At 42.0% G+C, this 27,958-nt stretch overlaps 1 protein-coding gene across 3 annotated transcripts in view; it reads right to left on the reverse strand.

Annotated features, from left to right (window-relative positions):
- Positions 1-27,958, reverse strand: part of gipc2 (GIPC PDZ domain containing family, member 2) — a 76,673-nt gene that overhangs the window by 27,648 nt on the left and 21,067 nt on the right. For all 3 annotated transcript variants that reach the window (XM_078560700.1, XM_078560699.1, XM_078560698.1), the window contains exon 2: positions 397-582. In XM_078560700.1, the coding sequence (XP_078416826.1) occupies positions 397-582 (186 nt within the window). The remainder of the gene's footprint in view (positions 1-396; positions 583-27,958) is intronic.

A 27,958-nucleotide genomic window follows, 5' to 3' on the forward strand; every position in this document is an offset into this window, starting at 1 on the left:
GCCCATCCCTAGTTGGTCCTAAGGTGGTGTAATGGGCCACCTTCATGAATCACCTCAGTCGGTGTGAAGAAGGTACTGCCACAGTGCTGATAGGGAGGGAAGTTCCAGGATTTGACCCAGCAACCAGGAACAGAGATATACATCAAAGTCAGGGTGGTATGCGACTTGCAAAGTTGGTGTTCCCACTTTCCTTTAAGAGGTCACAGAATTATACGACAATAATAGAAAATTACACTGCTAGCAACAGCAGGAAAATTGTATTTTCTTGATCGGGAAAGTAAGAAACAAGAGCCCGTCCGTCCCTACATTAAAGCTGCAATCATGTTTTTGCAATATTTCTGTTGCAAACCCAAGCGCCACTTTCTCCACTTGCACAGATATAGAATTGGAACCTACTTTTATGAAAGCAAATCCTGCCCCGTTGTCAGTTATAGTTAATCCCAGGGCATCCTCTGCTTTAAATACGTCCACTTCTTTCTTCAGACCCTTTGTGTGCGCAAAAATAAAATCTTCCAAGCCAATCTGTCCCCCGAGGAGCTTGTCCATGTCAATTCTGTGAGTATTCAACGTGCAGAATAGAATCTGTGTGGAAGAAAAACATTGATGGTGAATACAGAAAGACAGAGATCCTATCTTACAGGATGACACTCATCACCCCCCGAGCTGACTATTTCCAGCATTTATCAAATGTCATAAAACAAATTGCAGCCCATTCAGCCTTATCAACTCTTGTGCATTGCCCAATTCTTTCACTCCACCGTTGCTGGTGGTGCTTTTAGCTGTCTAGATTCCTCCTCTAAACCTCTTCACCTTCTCTCCTCCTTTAAGCAGCTCCTTATAACCTACCTCTATAACCAGAGTTTTGTTCAGTTGTCCTAATAGATCATGTGGCTCAGTGTCAGTTTTTGTCTGATTACACTTCTGGGAGTGATTTTACTTTGTTAAAAATGTTACAACACAGAAGAAAACCATTCGGCCCACTGTAACCGTGTAGGCTCTCTGCAGAAGCAACTCACTTAATCCCACTCTGCTGCCTTTCCCCCGTAGATCTACAATGTTTCCTTTTCAGATAATGATCTAATTCTCTTCTGAAGCCTCGATTGAGGCTGTTTCCACCACACTATCAGGCAGTGCATTCCAGATCAGAACCACTCACTGGGTGAAAACTCTCTTCATGTCGTTGTTGCTTTTCTTGCCCATCATCTTAAATCGGTGTCCTCTGGTTCTTGATCTTTCTGCAAACGGGAATAGTTTCTCCCTATCTTAGTCTGTCCAGTCCCTCATGACTTTGAACACATCTTTCAAATCTCCTCTTAATCTTCTCTTCTCAAAGACAAACAGCCCAGCTTCTCTAATCTGTACATGTAACTGAAGTCCCTCACCCCAGTACCATTCACAAATCTTTTCTGCACTCTCTTTAATACCATCACAACCTTCCTAAAGTGTGGTGCCCAGAACTAGACACAATACTCAACTGGCCAAACCAATATTTTATACAGGTTCATTACAACTTACATACGAATTAGGAACAGGAATAGGCCATTGGGCCTCTTGAGCCTGGTCCACCATTCAATAAGATCATGGCTGATCTGAATGTAGCCTTAACTCCACATTCCTGCCTTGCTTCCGCACTCTGCCACTATTCACAAAGCTCAGGTTCCCAAACGCCTCATTAACCATTTTCTCAAGCAGCCCTGCCACCTGCAATGATTTGCACACATATACCCCCAGGTCCCTCTGCTCCTGTACCCCCTTTTTAGAAGTGTACCCTTTATTTTATACTGCCTCTCCTCGCTCTTCCTTCCAGAGGCTGTTTCCACCACACTGTCAGGCAGTGCATTCCAGATCAGAACCACTCACTGGGTGAAAGCTCCATGTCCAGAATGAATCCTCTCAAATTTGACCAGAACACTGGAGGTATTTAGGATGTTGACAAGAGTAGGAACTAGTTGAGGTGATAAATTATCACACAAGAAACAGCACAATAGTGTAGCGTATTGGGTTAATTGAGACTCAGTGAGTAGCACTTTTGCCTCAGGGCCAGAATGCTCTGAGTTCAAGTCCAACTCCAGGATTTGAACACCTAAAATCAAGGCTGATCCTCCAGTGAAATACTGAGGGGGTATACCACCCCTGAACTGAGGAAATGTTACCCAGCTCCGCTCCCGAATGGTCTGACTCTTAACATTAAGGTTATGTCCCCTTGTCCTAAACTCCTGAGTCGCAAAAGATGTTAGGACTAATGGGTCCATAATTTCCTGGTTTCTCATTCACACCTTTCTTAAACAATGCTGTTACGTTTGCAATTTTCCAATCTGAACTGGCAGAACCACACAGGAGCACGGCTAATGCATCTGCAATTTCCTTCATTTGATCCTTTATCAATTCCAGGGTTTGTGCCAGTCTTTCGTGTAATTATTTTTCTAAAATGGTCTTCTTGCTGTCATTAATTTTGGCGAGTTCGTCTTTGTTTCCCTCAAACGTCAGGTACATTATCTTTTTCGTCTGGGAAGACTGAAAGTAGCGATACATCAAGCCTGCCATTTCCTTATTTTCAGTTGCAATCCTACCAGCATCTGTTTTTTTACAGATCCCATGTTATACTTGATTTCCTCCAAAGTAAATATTAAAAACTGTGTGTTAATCTTGATATCCCCCATTAGTTTCTTTTGGTATTCCATTCTGCAGCTCTTCGCAATATTTTTGGCTTCGTATATTGTATTAGGCATAGCTCCCAGTTCTCTAGATCTACACTATTCTCCGCATTCTTATGATCTCTTCCTTTTAGTTTTGTGTCATCTCATCTCTTTTGTTGACCACGGATGAGTTATTTGGTAAGTAGAGCTCTCTCTCCTTCAGCCCATATACTAGTCCCGCATTAAGCTAAATGTTTTTTCAAACACATTCCACTGTTCATGTGGATATTTAAACGATAACAGTTTTGAGCAGTTTGCTGTCATCTGTCTCTGTTGTGATACAATTTAAGTGAACCTGACCAAAATATAGAAACTTAGTAACTGCGTTATGTTCTAATACAAAAGTATGATTCTGGAAATCCAAAATAAAAACAGAAAACGCTGGAAATACTCAGCAGGTCAGGCATCATCAGTAGAGCGAGGTACAGATTTAATGTTTCAGGTTGTTGACCTTCTGTCAGAACAGTTCTGGGCCAAACCCTCACCATGGCATTTTTAGTGGAGAGGCTTCATTTAGGGATTTAGGGGGAAGGTGTAATCACCCCTCAGGCCAGGTTTCCGTCAGTACCATGATGTCATTTGTAATTATCTACAAAAACTTTATGGATGGTGAGGCCCTTGTTCACAAGTGAAAAGAAATTCTGGAGGGGGATGGAGATAGGGGCAACGAGAGCTGATCCATCAGCAGGGTCCACAGGGTCACCAGAGAGAGGTGCGAGTCAGGTAGGAAGGAAATTGGACGCATTATCACCCCGGGGCACAGTGGGCAGGAAGTTCAGCAAGAGATTAGGATGGGGCAGGTGGGCTGTTCCTCATAATGAGGTGGCGCTGAGTGCCTCAATGGGCCCTCTGGAGAGATGCCGAAAGGCACTGAGAGAAGCTGTTGATTTAGTTAAGAGGGGATAAAGCCTGGAGCAGGAGTAGGAAAGATGAGGTGTACTGAAAGGTTGGGGTAGGGATTAGGGAGGGGAGAGTATCTGAGAGGGGAGAAGTGAAAAGAGGCATGTGATAGGAGAGAGGGGGGTTAAGAGGGGCAAAGAAGTATAAAGGGGGAGAAGAAAGCGGAAATAGAGTGATTGGCCCAGGTCTGGAACAGCAACCAAAACGTGCACACGAATGGACGCAGAAAGCTCAAGTTCCAAAGCCTAATTTTCCGGCATCCTTACATCTATCAATGGTGATGGACACACAGCAAACAAATCCATTTCACTTGGGGCATCGTCATATGGTGCAGACTTGCTGACATTTGGAGAGGTCAATCCTCAAGAGGCAGGTTCTGCCACAAGTGCCACACATGAAGCTACCTAGTGTCGTTGCGGATTGTTGTTTTCGGCATTAGCACCAGTTCGCCAAGCCACTGGCCTTTTAAAAACAAAACTGAAGTTTACACTGATGAGCCTGTCACTCCTAAAGTAATGAAACTCAACACCAAGAATGTTTGCTAGAATTGTTTAGAAGTTAAAGTACATCACCTTGATAATTTACCCAAGTCAACATGCTGGTCGTTTTCACGGTTGACTAGAGGATCAGAGGCTGATCGCAGGATGAGGAAAGCCATTTGACCCATCCAAACCCATAACCTTGAGAACAAACAGCACTAGCCTGTCATATCATCAGCCTGCCTCTTAAATGGTTCAAATATTTCCTCCACTAACTTAGCTGAAGCTCCACTTCACAGGCTAGTCAGTCAGTTTAATAAACATGCTGATAATTATATTGCATTCATCCTCCTTCGTGTTTTTAAGAGTATTTTTGAGAGCTGTGCAACTTACAAACTTTAAAACTCATAACTACACATGAATTTTCATCACCCTCCTGAGCATCCCTCCATTACTGCAGATTATAATCAATGTCCCACTGTATAGTTCAACGCCTAATGTTTGCTTGTTCACAGCAAAGCATCAAGATGGTGTACGAATTTTAGCTACACTACAAAACAACCAAATCTGTACGGCTCTTTAGAGAAATAAATCAAATGACATGGTATCATAGTAACAAGCTGAAAGGAAAAGCACAAGGACTGATGACACTGATCAATGTCACCTTGAGTGTCAGATGATAATGTACTCATCTTAGTCAAAGGTTAAAGCCCTGCTATGGAATTGGGCATATAATCTAGCCTGAGGGAGGGTTCTGGAGAGGGGATAAGTAGGTTTACAAAGCAAAAGGATATGGTGGCATTGCAGGGCAGCTACTTAGGTAATGATACCCAGAGAGGAAGGGGCAGAGTGTACAAACATTAAAAAAAAACAAACAGGGTCAAGGCTGGGGGAAATGGTAAAAAGGCAAAATTAGTGGCTCTTTACTTAAATGCATGTAATATTTGGAACGAAATAAATTAATTAACACACCAATAGAGGTTAATGGGTATGATCTTATAGCCATTACAGAGACATGGTTACAAGGAGATCAAAGCTGGGGAGTAAGTATTCAGGGGTATGTGACTTTTCAAAAAGGCAGGCAGGAAGAAAAGGGTGGTGGGGTAGCTTTGTAAGTACGGGATGGAATAAGTACGATAGCAAGAAATGATCTTGGGTTGGAAGGTGTAGAATCCATATGGGTGGAGGTAAGAAATAACAAGGGGAAGGCGACACTGGTGGGAGTAGTCTATAAGCCCCCTAACAGTAGCTATACTGTAGGACAAAATAAATCAGGAGATAATGAGGGCATGTAAAAAAGGCAGTATTTTAATCATGGGTGACATTAATCTTCATGTAGATTGGAAAAATCAAATTGGCAGAGGTAGCCATGAGCAACAATTCATAGAGTGTATTCTGGACAGTTTCCTATAATATGTTGTGGATCCAAGCAGGGGTCAAGCTATTTTGGATCTGGTAATATGTAATGAGGCAGGTTTAATAAATGATCTCAGAGTAAAAGATCCCCTAGGAAACAGTGACCATAACATGGTGGAATTTTGCATTCAGTTTGAGAGTGAGAAATTTAGTTCGGAAGCTGTGCTAAACTTAAATAAGGGTAATTACAAAAGAATGAGGGCAGAGTTGGCTGGAGTGAATTGGGAAAGGAGTTTAGCAGAAAAAATCGTCGATGAACAATGGCAGACATTTAAGAAAATATTTCATGACTCACAACAAAGTATTATCCCAGTGAGGAAGGAGGATTGTAGGAAGGGGACAAACCAACCATGGCTAACCAAGGAGGCTAAAGATAGTGTCAAGGTGAAAGAAAAAACATACAATGTGGCAAAGATTGGCAAAGTAAGCCAGAGGATTGAAGAAGTTTTAAAAACCAACAGAAGATGACCAAAAAAAAGGGAAAATAAACTGAGGGTAAACTAGCAAGTAATAAAAAAACAGACAGTAAGAGCTTCTTTAAATATATAAAAAGAAAGAGAGGGGCCAAAGTCAATATAGGCCCCCTTAGAGAATGAGGCTGGGGAAATAATAATGGGGAACCAGGAAATAGCAGAGGAGTTGAATAAATACTTTGCATCAGTTTTCATGGTAGAAGACATTAACAGCATTCCAAAACTATTAAATAATCATGGGGCAAGGTGGGGGGGGGGAGGAGGACATAAATATAATAGCTATTACTAGAGAAAACATACTAGGGAAACTAATGGGGCTAAAGGCCGATAAGTCACCTGGACCTGATGTGTTGCATCCTAGGATATTAAAGGAAATAGCTGCAGAGATAGTGGATGCACTGGTAGTAATCTTCCAAGAATCACTAGATTTTGGAAAAAATCCCAGGGAATTGGAAAACTACCAATAAAACACCCTTATTCAGAAGGAGAGGGGGACAAAAACAGGTAACTATAGGGCCGTTAGCTTAACATCTGTCATTGGGAAAATGTTAGAGTCTATTATAAAGGATGTAATAGCAGAGTATTTAGAAATGCATAATATAATCAAGCAGAGTCAGCATAGCTTCATGAAGGGGAAATCACACCTGACAAATTTATTAAAATTCTTTGAGGAGTTAACAAGCAGGATAGATAAAGGGGGACCAGTAGATGCAATATATTTGGATTTCCAAAAGGCGTTCGATAAGGTACCACACATAAGGCTACTTAAGATAAGAGCCCATGGTGTTGGGGGTAGTATATTAGCAAGGACAGGGGGCTAGCTAACTAATAGAAGACAGGGTTGGGAAACGGGGGACATTTTCAGGATGACAACTGTAACTAGTGGAGTGCCACAGGGGTCAATGCTCGGGCCACAATTATTTACAATATATATTAATGACTTGGATGAGGAAAATCAATGTACTATCGCCAAGTTTGCTGATGATGGGTGGAAGGCGAGTGGTGAGGGTGACATGAGGAGTCTACAGAGGGTTATAGATAGGTTAAGTGAGTGGGCAAAAACATGGCAGATGGAATATAATGTGGAAAACGTGAGGTTATGCACTTTGGCAGGAAGGATAGAGGAGCTGAATATTACTTAAATGGAGAAAGACTTAAGAAAGCTGCAGCACAGAGGAATTTGGGGGGTCCTCGTGCATGAATCACAAAAAACTAGCATACAAGTTCAACAGGTAATAGGGAAGGCAAATGGAATGTTGGCCTTTACTTCAAAGAGAGTGGAGTATAAAAATAGGGAAGTCTTGCTAAAACTACAAGGCACTAGTTAGACCACACCTAGAATACTGTGAACAATTTTGGTCCCCTTATCTAAGGAAAGGTATACTGGCATTGGAGGCAGTCCAAAGAAGGTTCCCTAGGTTGATCCCAGGGTTGGAGGGATTTTCTTATGAGGAGAGGTTAAGTACTTTGGGCTTGTACTCATTGGAGTTTAGAAAAATGAGAAGCAACCTTATTGAAACATAAGATTCTTAGGTGGCTTGACAGGGTAGATGCTGAGAGGTTGTTTCTCCTTGTGGGAGAGTCTAGGACCAGAGGGCATAATCCCTGAGTAAGCGGGTGCCCATTTAAGACAGAGATGAGGAGGAATTTCTTCTCTCAGAGGGTAGTCAAAAATCTGTGGAATTCTTCACCGCAGAGGGCTGTCGAGGCTGGATCGTTAAATATATTCAAGGTTGAGATAGACAGATTTTTAATCAGTAAGGGAATCAAGGGGTATGGGGAAAAGTCAGGAAAGTGGAGTTGAGGGTTATCAGATCAGCCGTGATCTCATTAAATGGCAGAGCAGACTCGACGGGCCGAATGGCCTACTTCTGCTCCTACGTCTTATGGTATTATACTTCAAAGCAGTGAGTGAGTGCTGCAAATCAAGGGTGCAATCTTTCAGATAGGATATTAAACAGAGATGGGCGCAAGGTATCCTGTGGCACAATTCAATTAAGTGTAGGCAGCTCTCATGGCCAACTTCCTTCTCCCAAACATCACCAAAAATGATTAAGTCATTTGTTCATTTGCATTTTATGAAGCCTTACTGCTGGCAAATTAGCTGCCTTTTTGTTTGGATAGCAGTGTAACACTGAAACTGTGGGGGCATTCAAAATGCAAGCTGTCTTTTTTCTAGCACGTGTACCAGAAAAGGCAGAAGTGAAAACTCGCAGCTAGATACTTAACTTTTCCTGTATCCACACAAGTGAGATGTACAAAACATGGGGGGCATTTTTCAAATCCCCCTCATACAGAAATCAGAACATAGAGTTGCACTGCCAATGGATAAGTGTGCTCTGAGGTTGCAAGCTTCAGCCTCACACCCATTTAACTCTACCAGAACAATAATCCCTACACCCAAAAGATACATGGGCACACTCCAACTCAAATTACTAATCTCCTGCCTAAGCATTAAGAAAATGGATTCCAGAAATAAAAATCCCAACATTTATTCATACTGATGGCAACTTCAACAGCATGGGACCCAGAATGCACAGTCATAACGATGGATTTCACTCTCAGATTGGTTAATCAGTAAGTGGCCATCTTCCAGTCAGTGGAGAAACAGGACATGCCATGTCTGCAGTGCAAGGCAGATTGATGATCACCTACTGCTTCAGGCCCAAATTGTATTCCGTCCTGTTGCTGCAATCCCATCAGTTTTGAGCCTTTTGGGGCCAAACACAAGCTGCTTTTCTCGAGCTTTCAAGAGTGTACTGGACACCAGCTCCCAATCACAAAAGCTCTTACAGCTAATGAAAACCTGCGCCAAACATGGTAGGATTTTTTCCAATCACCCTCATACCAGGGCATAGAGGCAAACACTGGCAACTGGAACTTAACCTTTTCTGTGCTAAGGAAGAGGATGAGAGGGGTCTTACTAATGACCAACCTTAGCATCTCCTTCCATCTCTCAAATATTGCCTTGGCCCAGCTCTGTTGCCTTCAGACTCAACAAGCCCAAAACTATCCTTTTTGGCCTTCTTGCACCTTCTGTAAATGTGAGCTCATCTAAAACTCCGTTGCCCTTATCCACGCTCAGACCAAGATCAATTCGCCCATCATCCATCTGCTCATCAACTTACACTGGCTCCTGGTTTGCAAGGCCTTGACTTTAAAATTTTCATCCTCATTTTCAAACCCATGACCTTGCTCCCTCCTGATCTTTCCAACCTCCTCAAAACTCTACAAACCTCTGAAGTCTCCAATTCTAGACCCTATTGACAACTCTCCCATTTTGAGCTCAACTGAAAGTCATGCCTTCAATGTGCAAAGGACCTAAACTCGAATTTCCCCTAAACTTTTCTGCTTCTCAGCCTGTCTCACTCTTAAGGTGCTTCTTAAAACCTTTCTCTGGCCAAGGTGACCTGTGCTAAAATTCCATGTGACTCAATACCTTGGGATATTTTACTACATTAAAAGTGTTATGCAACTTGGTGTTGGTGAATCTAACAAGCTAGCTCAGTCCCAAGGGACAGATAGTACAGTTGCCTCTGGATATGCCAGGCAAGTTTGTGTGGACACAATTTGCATGTTAAACACGGTGGCTTTTGAATCTTACCGGCTCCTTAGTGGCTAAGATTTTGAAAAGATAAATCTCTCAAAGTGGTGGGGACTGTTGCACATGATGTGAAATTAATCCAAAATCAGGCTGTATTTAGTAAATGCCTGAAAGCTACTGTTAATAACTGCAGCAGATTCAAAGTGGAAATCATGGGCAGCTTCAGTCAGTTGTTCCTGGGTGTTATAATAGGATAAACAAAAGGCTGAGTAGCACTCAAGAGGGACTCAGATCCTTGAGTAAATAGTTAACAGCACCTAATAGCATTTTACCAGGTGCAAAACATTTTTGGAATTGCCCGAAAAACCCAGGCCACTTAGTGATGCAAGCAGCGCCTTTACAATTGACTTCAATGGTAATGGTGAATGATCAACACAAATGCTGCCTCTAATTTCCTTTCATTGCGCACAACCCGTTTATTGTACTATACAGTCCCTTGAAGATTGCCGTGGAACTAAAAATATGCACATCTTAAAGAGATCGCTTCTGGTGTGAGGCATGTTTGCCCCTGCACAAAGTTATGGGTTACTGCACATCCATGCAGCTAAGGGGCAACATTGGTTAGTACCACTTACCTGATAGAAGCAACTGCTTGTGATAAACATGGGTAATGAAAGTGGTGGGGATTATTTGCAATATATATGAATGACTTGGATGAGGAAAGTGAATGCACTATCGTCAAGTTAGCAGATGACAAAAATAGGTGGGAAGGCAAGTGGTGAGGATGACTGTCTACAGAGGGATATAGACAGGTTAAGCGAGTGGGTAAAGTGTGGCAGATGGAATATACCGTGGGAAAATGTGTGAGGTTATGCACTTTGGCAGGAAGAATAGAGGAACTGAATATTATTTAAATGGAGAAAGATGGCAGAAAGCTACAGCACAAGGGGATTTGGGGGTCCTCATGCATAAAATACAAAAAGCTAGCATACAAATTCAGCAGGTAATAGGAAAGGCAAATGGAATGTTTCAAAGGGAATGGAGTATAAAAATAAGGAAGTCTTGCTAAAACTGTACAAGGCACTAATTAGACTACACATAGTATGCTGTGAACAGTTTTGGTACCCTTATCTAAGGAAAGATATGCTGGCATTGGAGGCAGTCCAGAGAAGGTTCACTAGGTTGATTCCACGGATGGAGGGATTTTATGAGGAGAGGTCGAGTAGGTTGGGCCTGTCCTCACTGTAGTCTAGAAGACTGAGATGTGACCTTATTGAAACATAAAAGGTTCTTAGGGGGCTTGACAGGGTAGGTGCTGAGAGGTTGTTTCCGCTTGTGGGAGAGTCTAGGTCCAGAGGGCATAATCCCAGAGTAAGGGGTCACCCATTTAAAACAGAGATGAGGAGGAATTTCTTCTCTCAAGAGGGTAGTGAATTTGTGGAATTCTTTGCCACAGAGGCTGGGTCCTTAAGTATATTCAAGGCTGCATTGGACAGATTTTTAATCAGTAAGGGAATCAAGGGGTACGGGGAAAAGGCTGGAAAGTGGGAGTTGAGGATTATCAGATCAGCCATGATCTCATTGAATGGCAGAGCAGACTCAATGGACCAAATGGCCTACTTCTGCTCCTACATCTTATAGTCTTATTGTCATAACACTATGTAAAAACAGCTACATTTCATTTGGACGTATCTTTGAACTCGTGATTAAAACAAAACAAGCAGGTTTTTAAATTGTATCCCTAGTTAAGGTTCATTGATAACTTTGAAAATATTTGCATTTTTTGAAAAAATACCTCCAGCTGGGTTCCTGCAGTGCTGCTCGTAGACAAAAATTTACAGCACCCCTTTTCCTGTCACTGTGCCTCAGTTCTTATCCTCTCTATTTCATGCCCTGATTTTGGTTCGTCATTTCCATTGTGGAGTATGTTAATTGTGGTCACTTCTCATTCTATGCAACTCTTAATATGACTTTAATGCTCCAACACAGAGTTATTTATTGAAGCACCTTTTATCAAATGAGAAATGCACAACAAATGGCAATGGGAGGGAAAGAGATGTGGAAAGGATTTTCGGTCGAGGGATATAATGAAGCTTCATTATACTTCAACAACAAAATCAGAGATTTGGCTGACAGCCCACACTCCCAACCAGAGTATTAATTACATATTAAGTTGCCCAACCACATTAGGGTAACATGAGGCCCAGTTGGAAATTCTTGCTGGATGAGTATTACCTAATCTTTCTCAAACAAATAGACAAAGGACTGCGTGAAGAGATTTGTGACACATTTTGCTTCCTGACTAGATGTACACATTTTGCTTCCTGACCAGATGTAAAGGTCGTCATTATAAAGCAATTTTAAGGCATTTTTCTACAGTCTTTAGAGAAGTAATCCCAAAGATATCAAACTACAGACACACCCAAGCACTTTCTTTATAACCTTGGGGCAGATATCAAATCCAAGTCATTGCCAAGTTTACTTGTTTTAACATTACAGTTGGTGTGATGGTAATATCAGCTCCTGATAAGCACGTCTCCCAAAACTGCCAAGACCAAGTTTTGGGACATGGAATCAGAAGTAGGCCATTCAGCCCTGAGCCTGAAAGCCATTCATGTAGATCATGGGTAACATGTATTTTAACTCCATCGATCCCTCACCTACTTGACCCACAAAAATGTCAGTTTTGAAATGTAACTGACCCCATTGTCTTAAAAGCTTTTTGGCAGCAGAGTATTTCAGGATTTCCGCCACCTCATGTGTAGGGGTGTTTCTTGACATCACTCCCGACTAGCTCTAATTTTAAGATTATTCATCCTTGTTCCAGTCCCCCTCCCATCTTTCTCTCTATCTATTCTATTCAAATTTTTAATCATCTTAAACACCTCAGTTAGATTACCCCTTAGCCTTTTATCATCAAGGGAATACAACCAGAGCTCACAATTTAACCCGTTTAGTCCCAATGTCATTCTGCTGATGCTTTGCTGCATCTACTCCAAGGCCAATATATCCTTCCTTCGTCCAGTGCCCAAAACTGAACAGAATACTCCAGATGCTGTCAAGCCAAACCTCAATGTAACTGAAGCATCACTTCCTCTCCTTTATAAACGTTGGGATGAGGTGAACATTCCTTTGGCCTTTTGAGACAAGAAAATACTGCAGATGAAGGAAACCACTGAAAATAAAAATGCTGGAAGCACTCAGCAGATCAGGCAGCATTTGTACAGAAACAGAGGTTAGGTTGACTTTTCAGCTCTTCGACCTTTGAAAAACTTGCCCAGGTTCTGTATAACTAATTATCGGGAAGGATTAGTTTTTGAATTCGCCTCAGTGAACCTGGTGAGTTTAATATGCATTGTCAGCAAAGCTAGCTGCCCACAACGGAAGGTGGCACATGTGACAGCTTTCAATAGTTGACTTCACCATCAACTGCTTTTGCATCCATCTGCTGTGTGTGTATGAAAGGTGCCATTAAATTGCCACGCTGGAGAACAGATACTTATCTGAATTTCCACATTCAAATTGCATTTGGCTAATACAATCCAAGGGTGCCATATAATTTACATTGGAAGTTTTTTTTTAAAGTTTGTTAAATTCCACATAACTTTCCCACAGAGATCTCGAGAGCTTCATGTAAGGCTGGTAATTCAACTCGCTTGCATTTGAACAATAGGCAAAGTCCTCTTAAAATCTTAAACAACTTACATTTATATAGATCTGTTAACATAATAAAATATTCCAAGGGACTTTACAGGACACTTCAAACAAAATTTGACACCGAGCCACATGAGGCAATACTGTATTTGATCAGGATCAAAGAGATGGGTTTTTAAAGGGGGAATTCAAGAGAAGTTGAGGGAGGGAATTTATCCAAGGAAAGTTGTCGTGTCTTCATTTAATTTCCCCCAACTTCTCATTTGGGCACTGAATCCTTGTTGGAAAACAGGTGCCACCTACCCTCTAGAGCCTCATCCGAGAGGCCATTCTTCATGAACAAACCTAGAAACTAAATGTCTAAAAACTAACTGTGCTACCTTGGAGTGGCACAGACCATTTGACCCAAACATGCTCACATTTTCCAGCACGAATCACCGAATGATGATCAGGACCGTGGATATCTCTTTCCAGATTCCCCATTGCACACACCTCTACAGCCTGAAAATCAGATAAAACCAGATGAAATGGCCACTTTAAGGGAGGTCCACATGCACCTGCAACCTGTTTGTTTGTTAAGATTTACTGTCACTCCCATATAACAAGGGGTCCAACCTACAGCCCGTGCATATTTGCCACAAACCTTCACCAATCCAGGCCACAAAATCCAGTTCTATTTATGCTTATATTTCTCACTCTCTGGCTTGCACTGTTCAAAGTTTGTGGGTGTGAAAAGGATGGTTCCCCGTGCTGTTGCCAAGGGGCATACTGGGGCCCTCAGGGTCACACTTTACACACCACTTGTAACAGAATGCACCGAATGAGCCCCCAAAACAGAAAGTCCTGTGCACCCTTTCAATAAGTCAAATTCTTGATTCTTACTAGGAAAAACATAATATTTGGTGCAGACAGATCATTTTATAGGCTGTTATACATTACATCTGGAAAAAAAATAATTTCAAGATCGCCTTTCACAACCACAAGACATTCCAAAGTACTTTTACCAATTAAGTGCTTTTTCTCAAATATAGTCGCTGCTCTAACATTCAAAATGCAGCAGCTCACTTGTGCACAACAAGCTCCCTCAAATATTATTAGTGCAAGGACCAAAGAGAATCGGTTTTAGGTGCTGGCTGACACAATGACTGACCAGGCACCCAGGAGAATTCCTCCACTCACCTTTGAACTAGAGTCACATGGTCTTTATGTTAACCTGAAGAGGCATACAGTTTACCATCTCATCCCAAACCATGCAGCACTCCCTCAGTACTGCACTGAAGTGTCAGCCTAGAATATGTACTCAGTACCAAATCACGATAACATTTTAGTCGTTCCAGTATCCAGCATAAAAGTGAACAGCAACTTTAGACCACAGAAGTACACTGCAGATAACGTGTACCAACAGGTCTGCACTCTAACACCTTCCACCAATCTGATCTGCAAGGGTAAATTGGATCTAAAAGGCATGACTCATTAAATACTTATTCAGTTCTATCGAGATTATGCTTGGAGCACTTGAAACACTGAGGTTGCAGAAGGATTTGCAATGCACTTAGCTGTACTATACTTCGCCCAGCTGAAAGAGGTTACACCTTAAGTCATAATTGCATCAGGAAGGTTAAAACAAAACTAAAAGATGCTATCCTATACTTTTAATTGCATTCAACCGGGAAAACAGCAGTTTTGATGCTTGATCTGTACTCAGCTGTTGTCAGTAATGACCATGCTTAAGACATTGGGGGAGGGGAGAATGTCTGTCTGTGCGTTTCCTGTAATCACTTTCCGGGAACTGATGATAAAAATGTGAGTGAATGCAGGCGTTGGACGTGGAGGGGGGCCAGGGTTTGATGCCCCCAGAATTCACTGGTGCTCACCATCTGCAGGACGTGGAGGGGGGCCAGGGTTTGATGCCCCCAGAATTCACTGGTGCTCACCATCTGCAGCCACAAAAAATGATCAGTGGGCTGCTGAGGTCGGTGGGCTCCAACTAAATAACCAATGGTTTCGAGAATTTGTTTTTGGTGGGGGGGGGGGGGGGGGGGGGAAGAGAAGGAAAGAAAAGATAGAATAAAATAAATAATTGGCAAAAGAAACAAATTATCTTCAATTTAATTTCAAGTGATAATGTGTAGTTAGTGGCTAAAATGCTTAGCTCAAATCACTAAGACTCCAATTTCAGGTCACAGTTACTTCAAAGTCCTTTACCTCATTATATGCCACTTGCTACAAGGAAGCACCTCAGATGGGCAGGAACGAGCATGGCTGGATTGTAATCAAATCTCAGCTCTCATCAACAAGTCAGGAATCAACTCCACATTCCAACTAATCCAGGATTCCACACTGGAAGAAAGTGAACTTTGGCTGGGTGGGGGAAAGGACAGAAACCACCTCCCCCCTACAAATTTAACAAGTGTCCACACATTCTTCTATTATATTCTTACACAATTACCCAAATTAGACAGTACTTACAACACAGAATGGACGATTTGGCCCAAATTGTGCAGACCCGTCAAACCTTCCTCACTTAATAAAGCCATATTTGATGCCAAGCTCATAGTTTAAGTCAAGGAATGAATTGTCCCATGTGAAAGCTGGACTTTAGCTTAATTTTATGACATAGATGCACACAACACAGTGAACGAGGATGAAGTGTTCACAGGATAGCAGGATTTGAGGGGGGTTTATGGCACCAACGTGACACACCACCTTAAGAAAGGAGAGGAGATAACAGTAGGGCAATTTAAAATAACTTCCTGCACATGGAAGCCAAGTACAGTGTACAACCAGAAACGTTGCAATGCAAGCCTAAGTCCATTGGTCCTAAATGTAATGGCCTGAAGTGCTGGCATTTGCTCTGTGGATAGTTTTGAACTTAAACATCAACACCCGAGGTAGTCCCAAAGTAAAAACATGCCTTATGCATTCATTTGCATCTCCATTGATATGCATCTCCTGCAGCATTACCCATGGTGTGGTACCCTGGCCAATTTTAGGCTTGACAGAGTAGAGGCTGAGAGGATCTTTTCCCTCATGGAATAATCTAGAACTAGGGGGGCACAGTTTAAAAATAAGGAGTCGCCCATTTAAGGCAGAAATGAGGAGGATTTCTTCCTCTTAGAAGGTCATCAGTGATTGGAATTCTCCCTAGAAAGCAGTGGAGATAGGGTTATTGAATATATTCAAGGTTGAGTCAGACAAATTTTTGATTTCCAAGGGAGTCAAGGGTTATGGGGAACAGACAGGAAAGTGGAGTTGAGGCCGCAATCAGATCAGCCATGATCTTATGAATGGCAGAGCAAGCTCAAGACGCTGAATGGCCTACTCCTGCTCCTATTTCTTATGATTTATGATTAGAATTGCATATAGGAGGAGTGGGCCCAGCCAGAGGCTGCAAGCAGCGTCAGACTGGGAATTGAGAGTCAAGACCACAATCCCCTGCCTCTGCCATACAGAAAATGCTGCTTCCAAAATGGTGGCATTCTGTAGACTGCATCTGCACTCTAAGTAAATCAATGTTGTCAAGTTTCCAGAATTTGCTTGTTCATTTTTGTTTAAAAAGCATTACAAGGGTCCGACTGGCAGCTTAATCATGGAGCTGACGGGCAAATCATACGATTGAAAAAGGAATCAAACACAGGCATTTAATCAAAGATCTTCATCCTGGCTTTCAAATGCCACCATGGTCTTAAACTCATTCTCCGAATTAACTTTCGCCATCCATACATTTCCAACTTCAACCTTCGGCTCTCCTTACTCTGGATTACTCCTCAACTGGACCCTCATAAAAAGGGGATTTTCCAGCCACTAATTCATGACTCTTTGCTACTCACAAACTTTCCCTCGTTGCCTCTCTTCCTTGCCTCACGGGCTGCTTTTCTTTGAAAGAAACTCTTCCACTGCTTTCATTATCCCCCTAACCTATTCCACTGCCAATTATGTATTCCCTGCTGCCTGGCAAAGCACTATGTAATGCTCTTTCATGCTGCTTTATATCGTAAGCTGGTAGTTAAAGAAAAAAATTTGGACCAGAGACCAGTACTCCAGTTCCAGAGATTTAAATAGCTGCAGTCCATAAAAAGGCTCCTTGAAGGAGAGAGGGTGCATGGATGAGAGCGGAAAGAGGAGTGCATCTTGCTTTTTGCTTGAGTTGGAATCTCACTTTGGAATTTAAAATTCTAGACACACAGTTACTTGCACAGAAGGGCTTACAGTAGAAATAGGATTAAATCAACACAAACACTTTGCTCTAGATTCCTATTAAAAACAATTGCTTAAATAAGTCAAGGCTTGCAATGGTTAAACCATGAGTCAAACTGGTCACATCACCGAGGCTGTGGCGTAGTCATTGTTTAGTTATGCTCGTCAGGTGACACAAATTCTCAACCAGAGTTGAAAACACACAGCTGTTCTTAACCTGATGGGGAAAATGTAAAAAGCGTTAAGCTGAGGTGGGAGATAGTAGGAGATTTGCCTTACAGCATGTGTTCACATCATGGTGTATGCATGCACACTTGATGCCAACATGAAGTACTCAAGAAGCCAGGTTAAAAAAAGGTTCATTCTCTAAGGCAAACATCTTTCACCTTGACGAGCATAAATTGTGTATATAATCTAAAATAGAACTGTGATGTTAACTCGCACACAAGATGTGGAATTTGTTACAAATGCACTTTAACTCCACCAGGGTTATCCTTCCTGCAAGCTGCTGATAGCTTAGAAATTAAACAGATACACACTCATTCAAGCCGTTAGTGTCAGCTGTAACCAAGGCAACCGCCCATCATAAGTGATCCAGAGCATTCCAGTTTTCCCAAATATGTAAAAACAACTAATCAAAGTGACATATTGACTGAGCTCACCCACCCCGCCCCCCCAACCCCAATGTGGAATTTAGACAGATGATATCGGTACAAAACAAAACTGAAGCTATCTACACTGCCATCCCCATGTCTACTGTCTTTTACAATTGCTTGCCATTTTAGGGAATCCAGTTCAATTAAAGACTGAATGAGGTTTCTAAAATTATGAAGAGCTTTGATAAGGTAGAGGTCCAAATGTTTCCACTAGTCAGGGGGTCCAAAGATAGGGGGCCACAAATCTCAATCACCAATAAATCAACTAGGGAATTCAGGAAAAACTTGAAGTAGTTGAGGCAAAGAGCAGAAATGCATTTAAGGGGCAGGTAGACAAACATGGGGGACATGGACAGGGTGGATAGGGAGCAGCTGTTCCCCTTAGTTGAAGGGTCAGTCACAAGGGGGCATAAGTTCAAGATGAGAGGCAGGAGGTTTAGGGGGGATGTGAGGAAAAACTTTTTTACCCAGAGGGTGGTGACGGTCTGGAATGCACTGCCTGGGAGGGTGGTGGAGGCGGGTTGCCTCACATCCTTTAAAAAGTACCTGGATGAGCACTTGGCACGTCATAACATTCAAGGCTATGGGCCAAGTGCTGGTAAATGGGATTAGGTAGGTAGGTCAGATGTTTCTCACATGTCGGTGCAGACTCTATGGGCCAAAGGGCCTCTTCTGCACTGTGAGATTCTGTGGTTCTGTGAAAAGAATGGAAAAACATGCTGATAACATGAGATGGAGGGGATGGGAGGAGGTTCATGTGGAGCATAAACATTGGCATTGACCAGCTGGACTGAAAGCCTGCAGTACTGAAGCAGTCCAATGTAATTTTATGTTAAAGCTCACTGTGCTGACCTCATCTCTATAGTCTGCTCAAGAGGTGGGCCTAGGGCTCCACTGTGCAACAGAGGCAATGGGTTACTATGCTTCCTTCATCAGAAGCAGCAGCCTTAACTTAACAGCATATTCAAAGTATTCAGGAAGGTTCAAAAAAAAAATGCTCAAATTATTTGCCTCCCTTGAAGACTGTTTTGATAGCATCTTGGAGGTGCGTTTCTGTATCAACACTTTTCCATCCTTTATGGGTTTGTGCTCTTGCCTCTCATTAGCCATAAGAGTCAGAGTGAAGTTTAAAACTTTAACTTGCAATCAAATTGATTAAGCTGGCCAAGCTGCGATAAATTAAGTCGACTGTTCCCTTGACCTGATGAAAAAATTTGCAGGCTTCCTTCTTCATTAAATATCTCCAACTGATGATATCGTTGAGAGATTCTGCTTTTACACCATGTCTAACAGTTCAATTTATTAAATGCCCTTTATTAAAATAGAATGATAGTAAAACCTTTCCAGAAATCCCCCTCGAAGTACATTCTCAGTTATCTTAACATTCTCTCAGATACACACAAAACAATTCAACCACCTAAATCATTGCACCTCCCCTCTGTAATCCAATAGCAAACATTTTTCCAGAATTTCTCCTTTTACTCTGCTGTGTTAACCCTAGGATCGTTGTGAAAAATTCAACTGTCCGAACCTCTCTTAACACCTTACAAAATAAGCAAGTGATGCCTAACTTTATCCTACTGCTCCCTGCATTTGTATTGTTGAGGCCAGGGCCCTTAACTGAGTGGGAGATACTCTGGTTAGTAGAATAGCTCAGATGTTCATGGAAATCATTCTTCCATGTTTTGAACTACAAAATGAAAACAGAAAAATGTTTTTTTTTAAATAAAAAAGCCCCTAGCCTTCATCAGTGCAAAATTCAAAGTCAAAATCTTGGGTGTGTTAGAAGACCCAATTGGTTCAATTGATACCTGTCATATTTATCCAGTCTTTCTATGTGACTGCACTCCCACATCAGTTGGCTCTTAACTGCTCGCTGAAATGGCCTAGAAAGCCTCTCAGTTCCAGGGAAACCAAGGTGGGGTATTAAATTCCAGTCTTACCAGTGACGCTCATATCCAGAGAATGATTTTGTTTTTACATGATGAAATAACGACTAAGTAAATAATCAGCACAAAGTAGCATGCTCAATAATCGAACTTGTCATTCTGATCAGAAAAACAAAAGAAGGGCAATAACTACTGGTGGGTGATGGAAGTCAATGTCCTGACAAGATTATTACCATCAGGCAACCATCAAAACTTCACTGGCTAATTACACAGCCTATTGTTAACAATTTCTCACACTCTGGGTACATATAGTAATTTTTTCACATGGTATCAAACTCCTGCAGTGGCTTGCTATTTCATTTATACAGATGGAAACTAAGGATTCACAATTGAAAATCTATCCACATATGCCGAGTCTTTGGTATTTCCTTCCACTAAGCCCTTAAAAATGTGGACCAGTTTATAAAAAAATGAGCTAAGCGTCAGAGTAGTACTAAAAAGGTTTCTGGGAACAATCCTGTTTTAAACACAATATCAAACAGGCAACAGGAAGTTATGATCTTGTAACAGCGGGAGTTTGATAAGGAAGTGAAATCAAGTAATTTGAGAGCATCACCAAGGAGGCCATTCAGATTATTGTTCCTATACTATCCCTCTTGCACTGGAGCAATTTGGTCTGGCCTTGAAATGCCTTAAATAAAAGGGAGTTCAGAGCAAGTACTTAAAAAGCAAAAATCTATGTCTTTAAGTTGGATGTAGGAAGCTATTGCAAAACCACAAAATAAATGATTTGGGGTTCCTGCTGCTTTCAACCAAGTTTCAGAATTCATATTGGGGTTGTATGGAGTGGGATGGGGTGCAACTGTGGTGGGGAGTGCACCAAATTATGCCATGGACTGATTTATCATTGGTGACAAATTATAATTACATAACAAAACACTGTTTGCTGCCATATTCTTAACACAAACAGGTGTGCAGAAGGAAAAAGATACTGCATAAATTACAGTTTAGGCAAGTGCAATGGCAGCTGGGTGGAATATTTTTTTATACCATCTCCACTCTAAGTGTTAAAGAACATCCAAACATCCACAACATAATTCGATTTCTGCCCATCTAAATTCAGGCTGATCATGAGATAACACCCTCAGAAACACTAACTTGTTCAAAACACTGCTGCCCCTGCCCTATGTTGCATTAAATCTTACTCCCTTTCTCACTGGCTCCCTTTATTGAACTTAAATTCCCTGGCCTCTTCAGGGAATTTAACTTAAATTCCCTGGCCTCTTCAAATTTCTTCACAAGCACTGCATCCACTCAGCCACTGGGGAGATCTCGTTATTGAATGAACAGCAATAAATAGCACACACCCCCTGGTCTTCAGTTCAATTGAAAATCCCATCAGTAGCTGGTGACAAGGCACTAGTGCCACAATGTATTGAGTCATGCAAATGCAAAGGAGATAAATTTCTTGCCAAAAATAACATTTTTGGGATAGGGTATGAGTATTTTGAGACATAACATGCGGTAGGTGTAATGTGCTTGGGATGACAGGGGGAAAGAGGGGTGAGGGAGGGTAGGAGCAGGCAGTTTTAGTTTCCCAAAGCTCTCCACCACTGAGGTTTACCTCATGTCATGTATGGATCTGTTGTAAACTAATTGATGGAGAATGATTGCTATTTGTCAACAAATCCATCATCATTACCATGTGACTGCCAGGCTGGCAGACAATGAACGAATGGGCTTTGATCTTTTATCCAGCGATTATCATGTCCCTATCTCCCACACTCAAAAACAAACTGTTTTCTGACACACCAAAAACTGAAGATAATACCACTTGCCCGAACAAACAATACATCATAGATGGGTGGCGGACAGGTTTACAGCCATCATCTTCTAGCATTCTCAATCTCAGACAGGCAGAGGTATCCCCATGTGTAAGGAAATAACGTGCACAAATCAGGTTCAAGGTCCAGCTTTAACAGCTGTGGTGAGCGATGTTCCCTCTCAGTTGCACGGCAATGCAACAGGATTTAAATAGAGCACGCACTTCTACAAATCAACTGTGCACAAGAAAACATTAAGATTGCATTGGTGGTGAGGCAAGTAGTGCAAACCCAGACCGATTATTTCTCAGCAGTGTGGTTGTTTTCTGCTCACTGACCACACATATGTTCTATAAAACATGGAGTGATCTGGTAAGAATTGACAGAACCAAGTGCCTGGTGCCCTCCGGCAACGACAATACGCGAAGTAGCCACGCACACAAACTACAAAGACCATTTGTTTCCAAGGCAGTGTGTCAACAATCTTTCTTCCCAAGGGCAATCCCACAGTGGACAAGCTGCCAAAGGAAATACTCTCAGCCTGATCGATTGATTTCAAGATCACTTGAAATCTTTTTGACCCATCTCAAGGTTATTTTCATTTATAAGTCTTTCGTTTTCAGGACTATCATCTCAACAGGTCATTTCAGGCTTAACTAGCACAAACCACACAAATGCTGGCAGAATACGGACATTTGTCTGTGATGCCGACATAACCAAAGCAGAAGCAGAAAGGTGACCAAGTGTTCTGGGACTATATTGAGTACTCATGTCCACTTTCTCTGTAAATGGGCATCACTGGCAAGCCCAGCACTTATTACCCATTCCTAGTTGCCCTTGAGTTTCAATTCCATATGTTCACCACTCCTGACATAGGAACAGGAGTAGGCTATCCAGCTCCCTGAGCCTGTTCTGTCGTTCAGTTGGATCATGGTTGATCTGGATTCTAACTCCATGTATCCACTTAGCTCCACATCCCTTAGCATAGGAGCAGGAGTAGGCCTGTGGGATCAGATACCCTGCAAGTGGACTAAATGTGATGGAAGAACCCCAAAACCCCCACAGGCACAAGTACTGTGAATGAAAGCCCAGCCTCAAAACAAATCACAAGGTAGGCTACATTGTGGGGCGGGGTTAATCTCACACATTCCAACACCACAACAGAACTGATACTACTAAAAGGACTGGAGTTTAAGACATCATCACAGCAGAGAAAACAGGATAACCACCATCATGTAATCTAATTAAGAAATGAAGGAGGCCATTGTCACAACCAACTAGCCTCAGGCAACATCCATTCACACCTGTCACAGGAGAGAAACCTTTCACATAAAGATCAGCTTTGGAGCCAGGGATACCTCACCTTGGTGGGATTCATTGTTTTCAGTTGTGGAGACAACATCAGCACTGACTATGTCTGTCTGGATCAAACTTGAAGGATCAAAGAAGGTGCTAAAGATGTTGTGTCCTGGATGGTGAGTACTGTTGCGGCTGCATTCATCCAGGCAAGTGGTGAATATTCCATGACACTCCTGACTTGTGCCTTGCAGATGGTGGACAGGCTTTGGGGAGTGAGGTGGTGAGTTACTCATCGCAGGATTCTGACCTCCTCTTGTAGCCACAGTATTTATATGACCAATGTCAGTTCAGTTTCTGGTCAATGGTAACCCCAAGGATGTTGATAGTGGGGGATTCAGTGATGGTAATGCCATTGAATGTTAAGGGGCAATGATTAGGTTCTCTCTGGTTGGAGACAGTCATTGCCTGGCACTTGTGAGGCAGAATATTACTTGCCACTTGTCAGCCCAAGCCTGGATATTGTCCAAGTCTTGTTGCATTTGGACATGGACTGCTTCAGTCTCTGAGGAGCCACGAATGGTGCTGAACATTGTGCAATCATCAGCAACATCCCCACTTCTGACCTTATGATGGAAGGAAGGTCATTGATGAAGCAGCTGAAGATGGTTGGGCTGAGGACACTACCCTGAGGAACTCCTGTGGTGATGTCCTGGGACTAAGATAATTGATCTCCAACAGCTACAGCTATTTTTCTTTGTGAAAGGTATGACTCCAACACTGTACCAGAATTGCTCGGCAGCCCGTCTAACACCATGGGATCACCACTTACAAGCCTGACTAAACTGATTTAGCACAAACAAAATGTGGCCCTAGGCCTTTCCACAAGATCATGATTATTCAAGACTTCTAAACTAACATATTTACTCACCTACATTGGGAAAGAGTGGAACAAGGAAATAAAAACCTTGCATTTATGTAGTGCCTTTCACGGCCACAGGATGTCCAAAACACTTGGCAACCATTTATACACTTTTTTTGATGCAAAAGTTTTTCTCTTTTGTCTTATGAGGAAAGGTTGACAGGCTAGGCTTTTACCTGCATGAGTTGAGAAGAGTAAGAGGTGACTTGATTGAAACATATAAGACCCTGAGGGGTCTTGACAGGGTGGATGTGGGGAGGATGTTTCCTCTTGTGGGAGAATCTAGAATAGGGGGTAACTGTTTAAAAATAAGGGGTTGCCCATTTAAAATGGAGATGTGACAAAACTTTTTTCCCTCAGAGGGTCGTGAGTCTTTGGAACTCTGCTTCCACTGCATTTTCAGGAAGAGAGTCTGAATATTTTTAAGGCATTGGTGGATAGATTCTTGCTAAGCAAGAGGGTGATAGGTTATCGTGGGTAGGCAGGACGCAGATTTGAGGTACTATCAGATCAGCCATGATCTTATTAAATGGCAGTGCAGGCTCAAGGGGCCGAATGACCTACTCCTGGTTGGTATGTATAATTACTGTTGTAATGTAGGAAATGCGGCAGCCAATTTTTGCACAGCAAGCTCCCACAAACACAGTGGCAATGACCAGAGAATGCGTTCTTCGTGATCGACAAGGGATAAATATTTGCCAGGACATCAAGGAGAATTCCCCTGCTCTTCTTCAAATGTGCAGTGGGATTCTTATTCCCCTTTATGTTTGAGGTAATGCCCCTTTGCTATGGGATCTGACTACGTTAAACACGTGACATTTACCTTTCCATTACCTTTTAGGATTTGAATATTTCAGTAAGATCACCCCCAAGTCTTCTGCCTAAAAGAATTCCAGCTTCTCCTCACAACTCGTGTCTAATCCCGGCTTTCAATTTAGCTACCCTTTGCTGCAGGGTCTCTAGCATTTTTCATATCTTTCTCAAGATACAGCAACCAGAACTGGACAAAGTACTCCAGGTTGAGCCAGACCATCACTTTGTGCAAACTCAGCCACTTCCTGCTCCTTGGGCCAAACAGCCTAAGATCCTCTGTACTGAGCTAATGGTTTCAGCAAAGGCAATGCGTGAAAGCAGTAATGTATTTATCAGTAGCCCCCAAATCTCTCTCCAGTATCATAGGCTACAAAAGAAAACCATTGAGCTTATGTTGTCACTGTTTATCATTTCCAAATCTCATGACTTTGCGTTGTCCATATGAAACAGAATCTGCCATGCCACAACCTCAGCTCCCAAATCTATCCAGATCCTCAGTATCTGACCAGCCTATTGTCCTGTTGGGGTGCCTTCCAGTTTTTTGCCCCTCCAGAGAGATTACATGGCCACAAGGATGGGTTTGCATTGGGCAGGGTGGTGACTCGAGGAAGCATTTACTCATGATACGTTGCTCATCATATGTAGGGCAGGCTAGGTAGACCAGCTGGTCTTTTCCTGCCTGTCAATGTTGTGCTTTTGTTTATTTGTTTGTCAAACATAAGAAATTTTTGTCTCTATACCCATTTCCAAGTCATTCATATGTACATAATAAGCACCAAGGGTCCCAAGCTCAGATTCCTGCAATGATTCACTAATTAATGAAAATAAACTTAAAGGCTACATGAGATATTTGAAGAGAGAAACTAGCAACGTGAGAATATGCATTGAAAAAAAATGTCAAGATGAAATCAAGCATAATCAAGAAATAGAACTGCACTTCCTGTATTAATTGTCCAAGATTGAATATATTAAGCTAAGTCGATTTTGCAGAAAAGTGTGAAGAGGTACAGTTTGACAGGAAGAACAAGGAGAAACAAGCATACAAACAAAATCATACTGTTTAGCAAAGTGACTTGGGAGTGCTTATGCACAAATCTTTACAAGTGGCAAGACCAGTTAATAAAGCATATCGTGCCCTGGACTTCATTAATAGAGGTATAGAGTAGCAGAGTCAGGAAGCTAAGCTAGCCTACTTAAACACTAGTTCAGTCCCAGCTGAAGAATTGTCACGAGTTCTGGGTACCACGGTTTACAACTGGTGTGAAGGATTCAGAAAGGCTAAGAGGTTTACTAGAATGGTTCCAAGGATGACAGATTAAAGTTACATGGAGAAACTTGGAGAGGCCAAAGTGAACATAGGCCCTTTAGAGAATGAAGCTGGGGAAATAATAATGGGGAACCAGGAAATGGCAGAGGAGTGGAATAAATACTTGCTTCACTCTTCACAATAGAAGATACTAATAGCATCCAAAAAATACTAAATAATCAAGGGGCAAAAGAGGTGGGGGGGGGTGGGGGGAGAGGAAATAAATACAATAGCTAACACAAGAGAAAAAGTACTAGGGAAATTAATGGGGCTAAAGGCTGATAAGTCCCCTGAATATTAAAGGAAGTAGCTACAGAGATAGCGAAAGCACTGGTAGTAATCTTCCAAGAATCATTAGATTCTGGAAAAGTGCCAGAGGGTTGGAGAACAGCCAATGTAACACCCTTATTCAAAAATGGAAGGAGACAAAAAACAGGTAACTATAAGCCAGTTAGCTTAACATCTGTCATTGGGAAAATGTTGGAATCTATTATAAAGGATATAATAGCAGAGCATTTAGAAATACATAATCTAATCAAGCAGAGTCAGCATAACTTCATGAAGGGGAAATCATGCCTAAAAAATGTAATAGAAATCTTTGAGGAAGCAACAAGCAGGATAGATAAAGAGGAACCAGTAGATGTAATATATTTGGATTTCCAAAAGGCGCTCGATAAGGTACTGCACATAAGGCTACTTAACAAGATTAGAACCCATGACATTTGGGTAGTATATTAGCATGGTTAGAGGATTAGCTAACTAATAGAAGACAGAGTTGGGATAAGGGGGGAGTTTTCAAGATGGCAACCTGTAACTAGTGAAGTGTCACAGGGAGCAGTGCTGGGGCCTCAATTATTTACAATATATATATTAGATGAGACAAGTTTGCGGATGACACAAAAAATAGGTGGGAGGGCAAGTAGTGAGGATGACACAAGGAGCCTACAGAGGGATATAGACAGGTTAAATGAGTGGGCAAAATCGTGGCAGATGGAAAATAATGTGGGAAAATGTGAGGTTACGCACTTTGGCAGGAAGAATAGAGGAGCTGAATATTATTTAAATGGAGAAAGAGAGCAGAACGCTGCAGCAGAGGGATTTGGGAGTCCTTCTGTATGAATTAGAAAAAGCTAACATACAAGTTCAACAGGTAATAGGGAAGGCAAATGGAATGTTGGCCTTTATTTCAAAAGGAATGGAGTATAAAAATAGGGAAGTCTTGCTAAAATTATACAAGGCATTAGTTAGACCACATCTAGAATACTGTGAACAATTTTGGTTCCCTTATCTAAGGAAAGGTGTACTGGCATTGGAGGCAGTCCAGAGAAGGTTCACTAGGTTCATCCTGGGTATGGAGGGATTTTATGAGAAGAGGTTAAGTAGGTTGGGCCTGTGCTCATTGGAGTTTAGAAGAATGAGAGGCGACCTTATTGAAACACATAAGATTCTTAGTGGGCTCGACAGGGTAGATGCTGAGAGGTTGTTTCCCCTTGTGGGAGGGTCTGGGACCAGAGGGCATAATCTCAGAGTAAGGGGGCACCCATTTAAAACAGAGATGAGGAAGAATTTCTTCTCTCAGAGGGTGGTCAATCTGTGGAATTCTCTACCGCAGAGGGCTGTAGAGGCTGGGTCATTAGGTATTTTCAAGGCTGAGATAGACAGATTTTTAATCAGTAAGGAAATCAAGGGTAATGGGGAAAAGGCAGGAAAGTGAAATTGAGGATTATCGGACTCAGTGAGCTGAATGGCCTACTTCTGCTCCAGCGTCTTATGCTCTTAACTGGGGTTGTTGTCCTAAGGGCAGAGAAGACTAGAGGAGATTTGTTAGAGGTGCATAAAATCATCAAGTGTTTATTTTAAATAGAGTAAATAAAGAGAAAAAATTTGCTATAGA

Source organism: Cetorhinus maximus, chromosome 17 (assembly GCF_964194155.1).
Source record: "Cetorhinus maximus chromosome 17, sCetMax3.hap1.1, whole genome shotgun sequence".
Classification (NCBI taxonomy): Eukaryota; Metazoa; Chordata; class Chondrichthyes; order Lamniformes; family Cetorhinidae; genus Cetorhinus; species Cetorhinus maximus.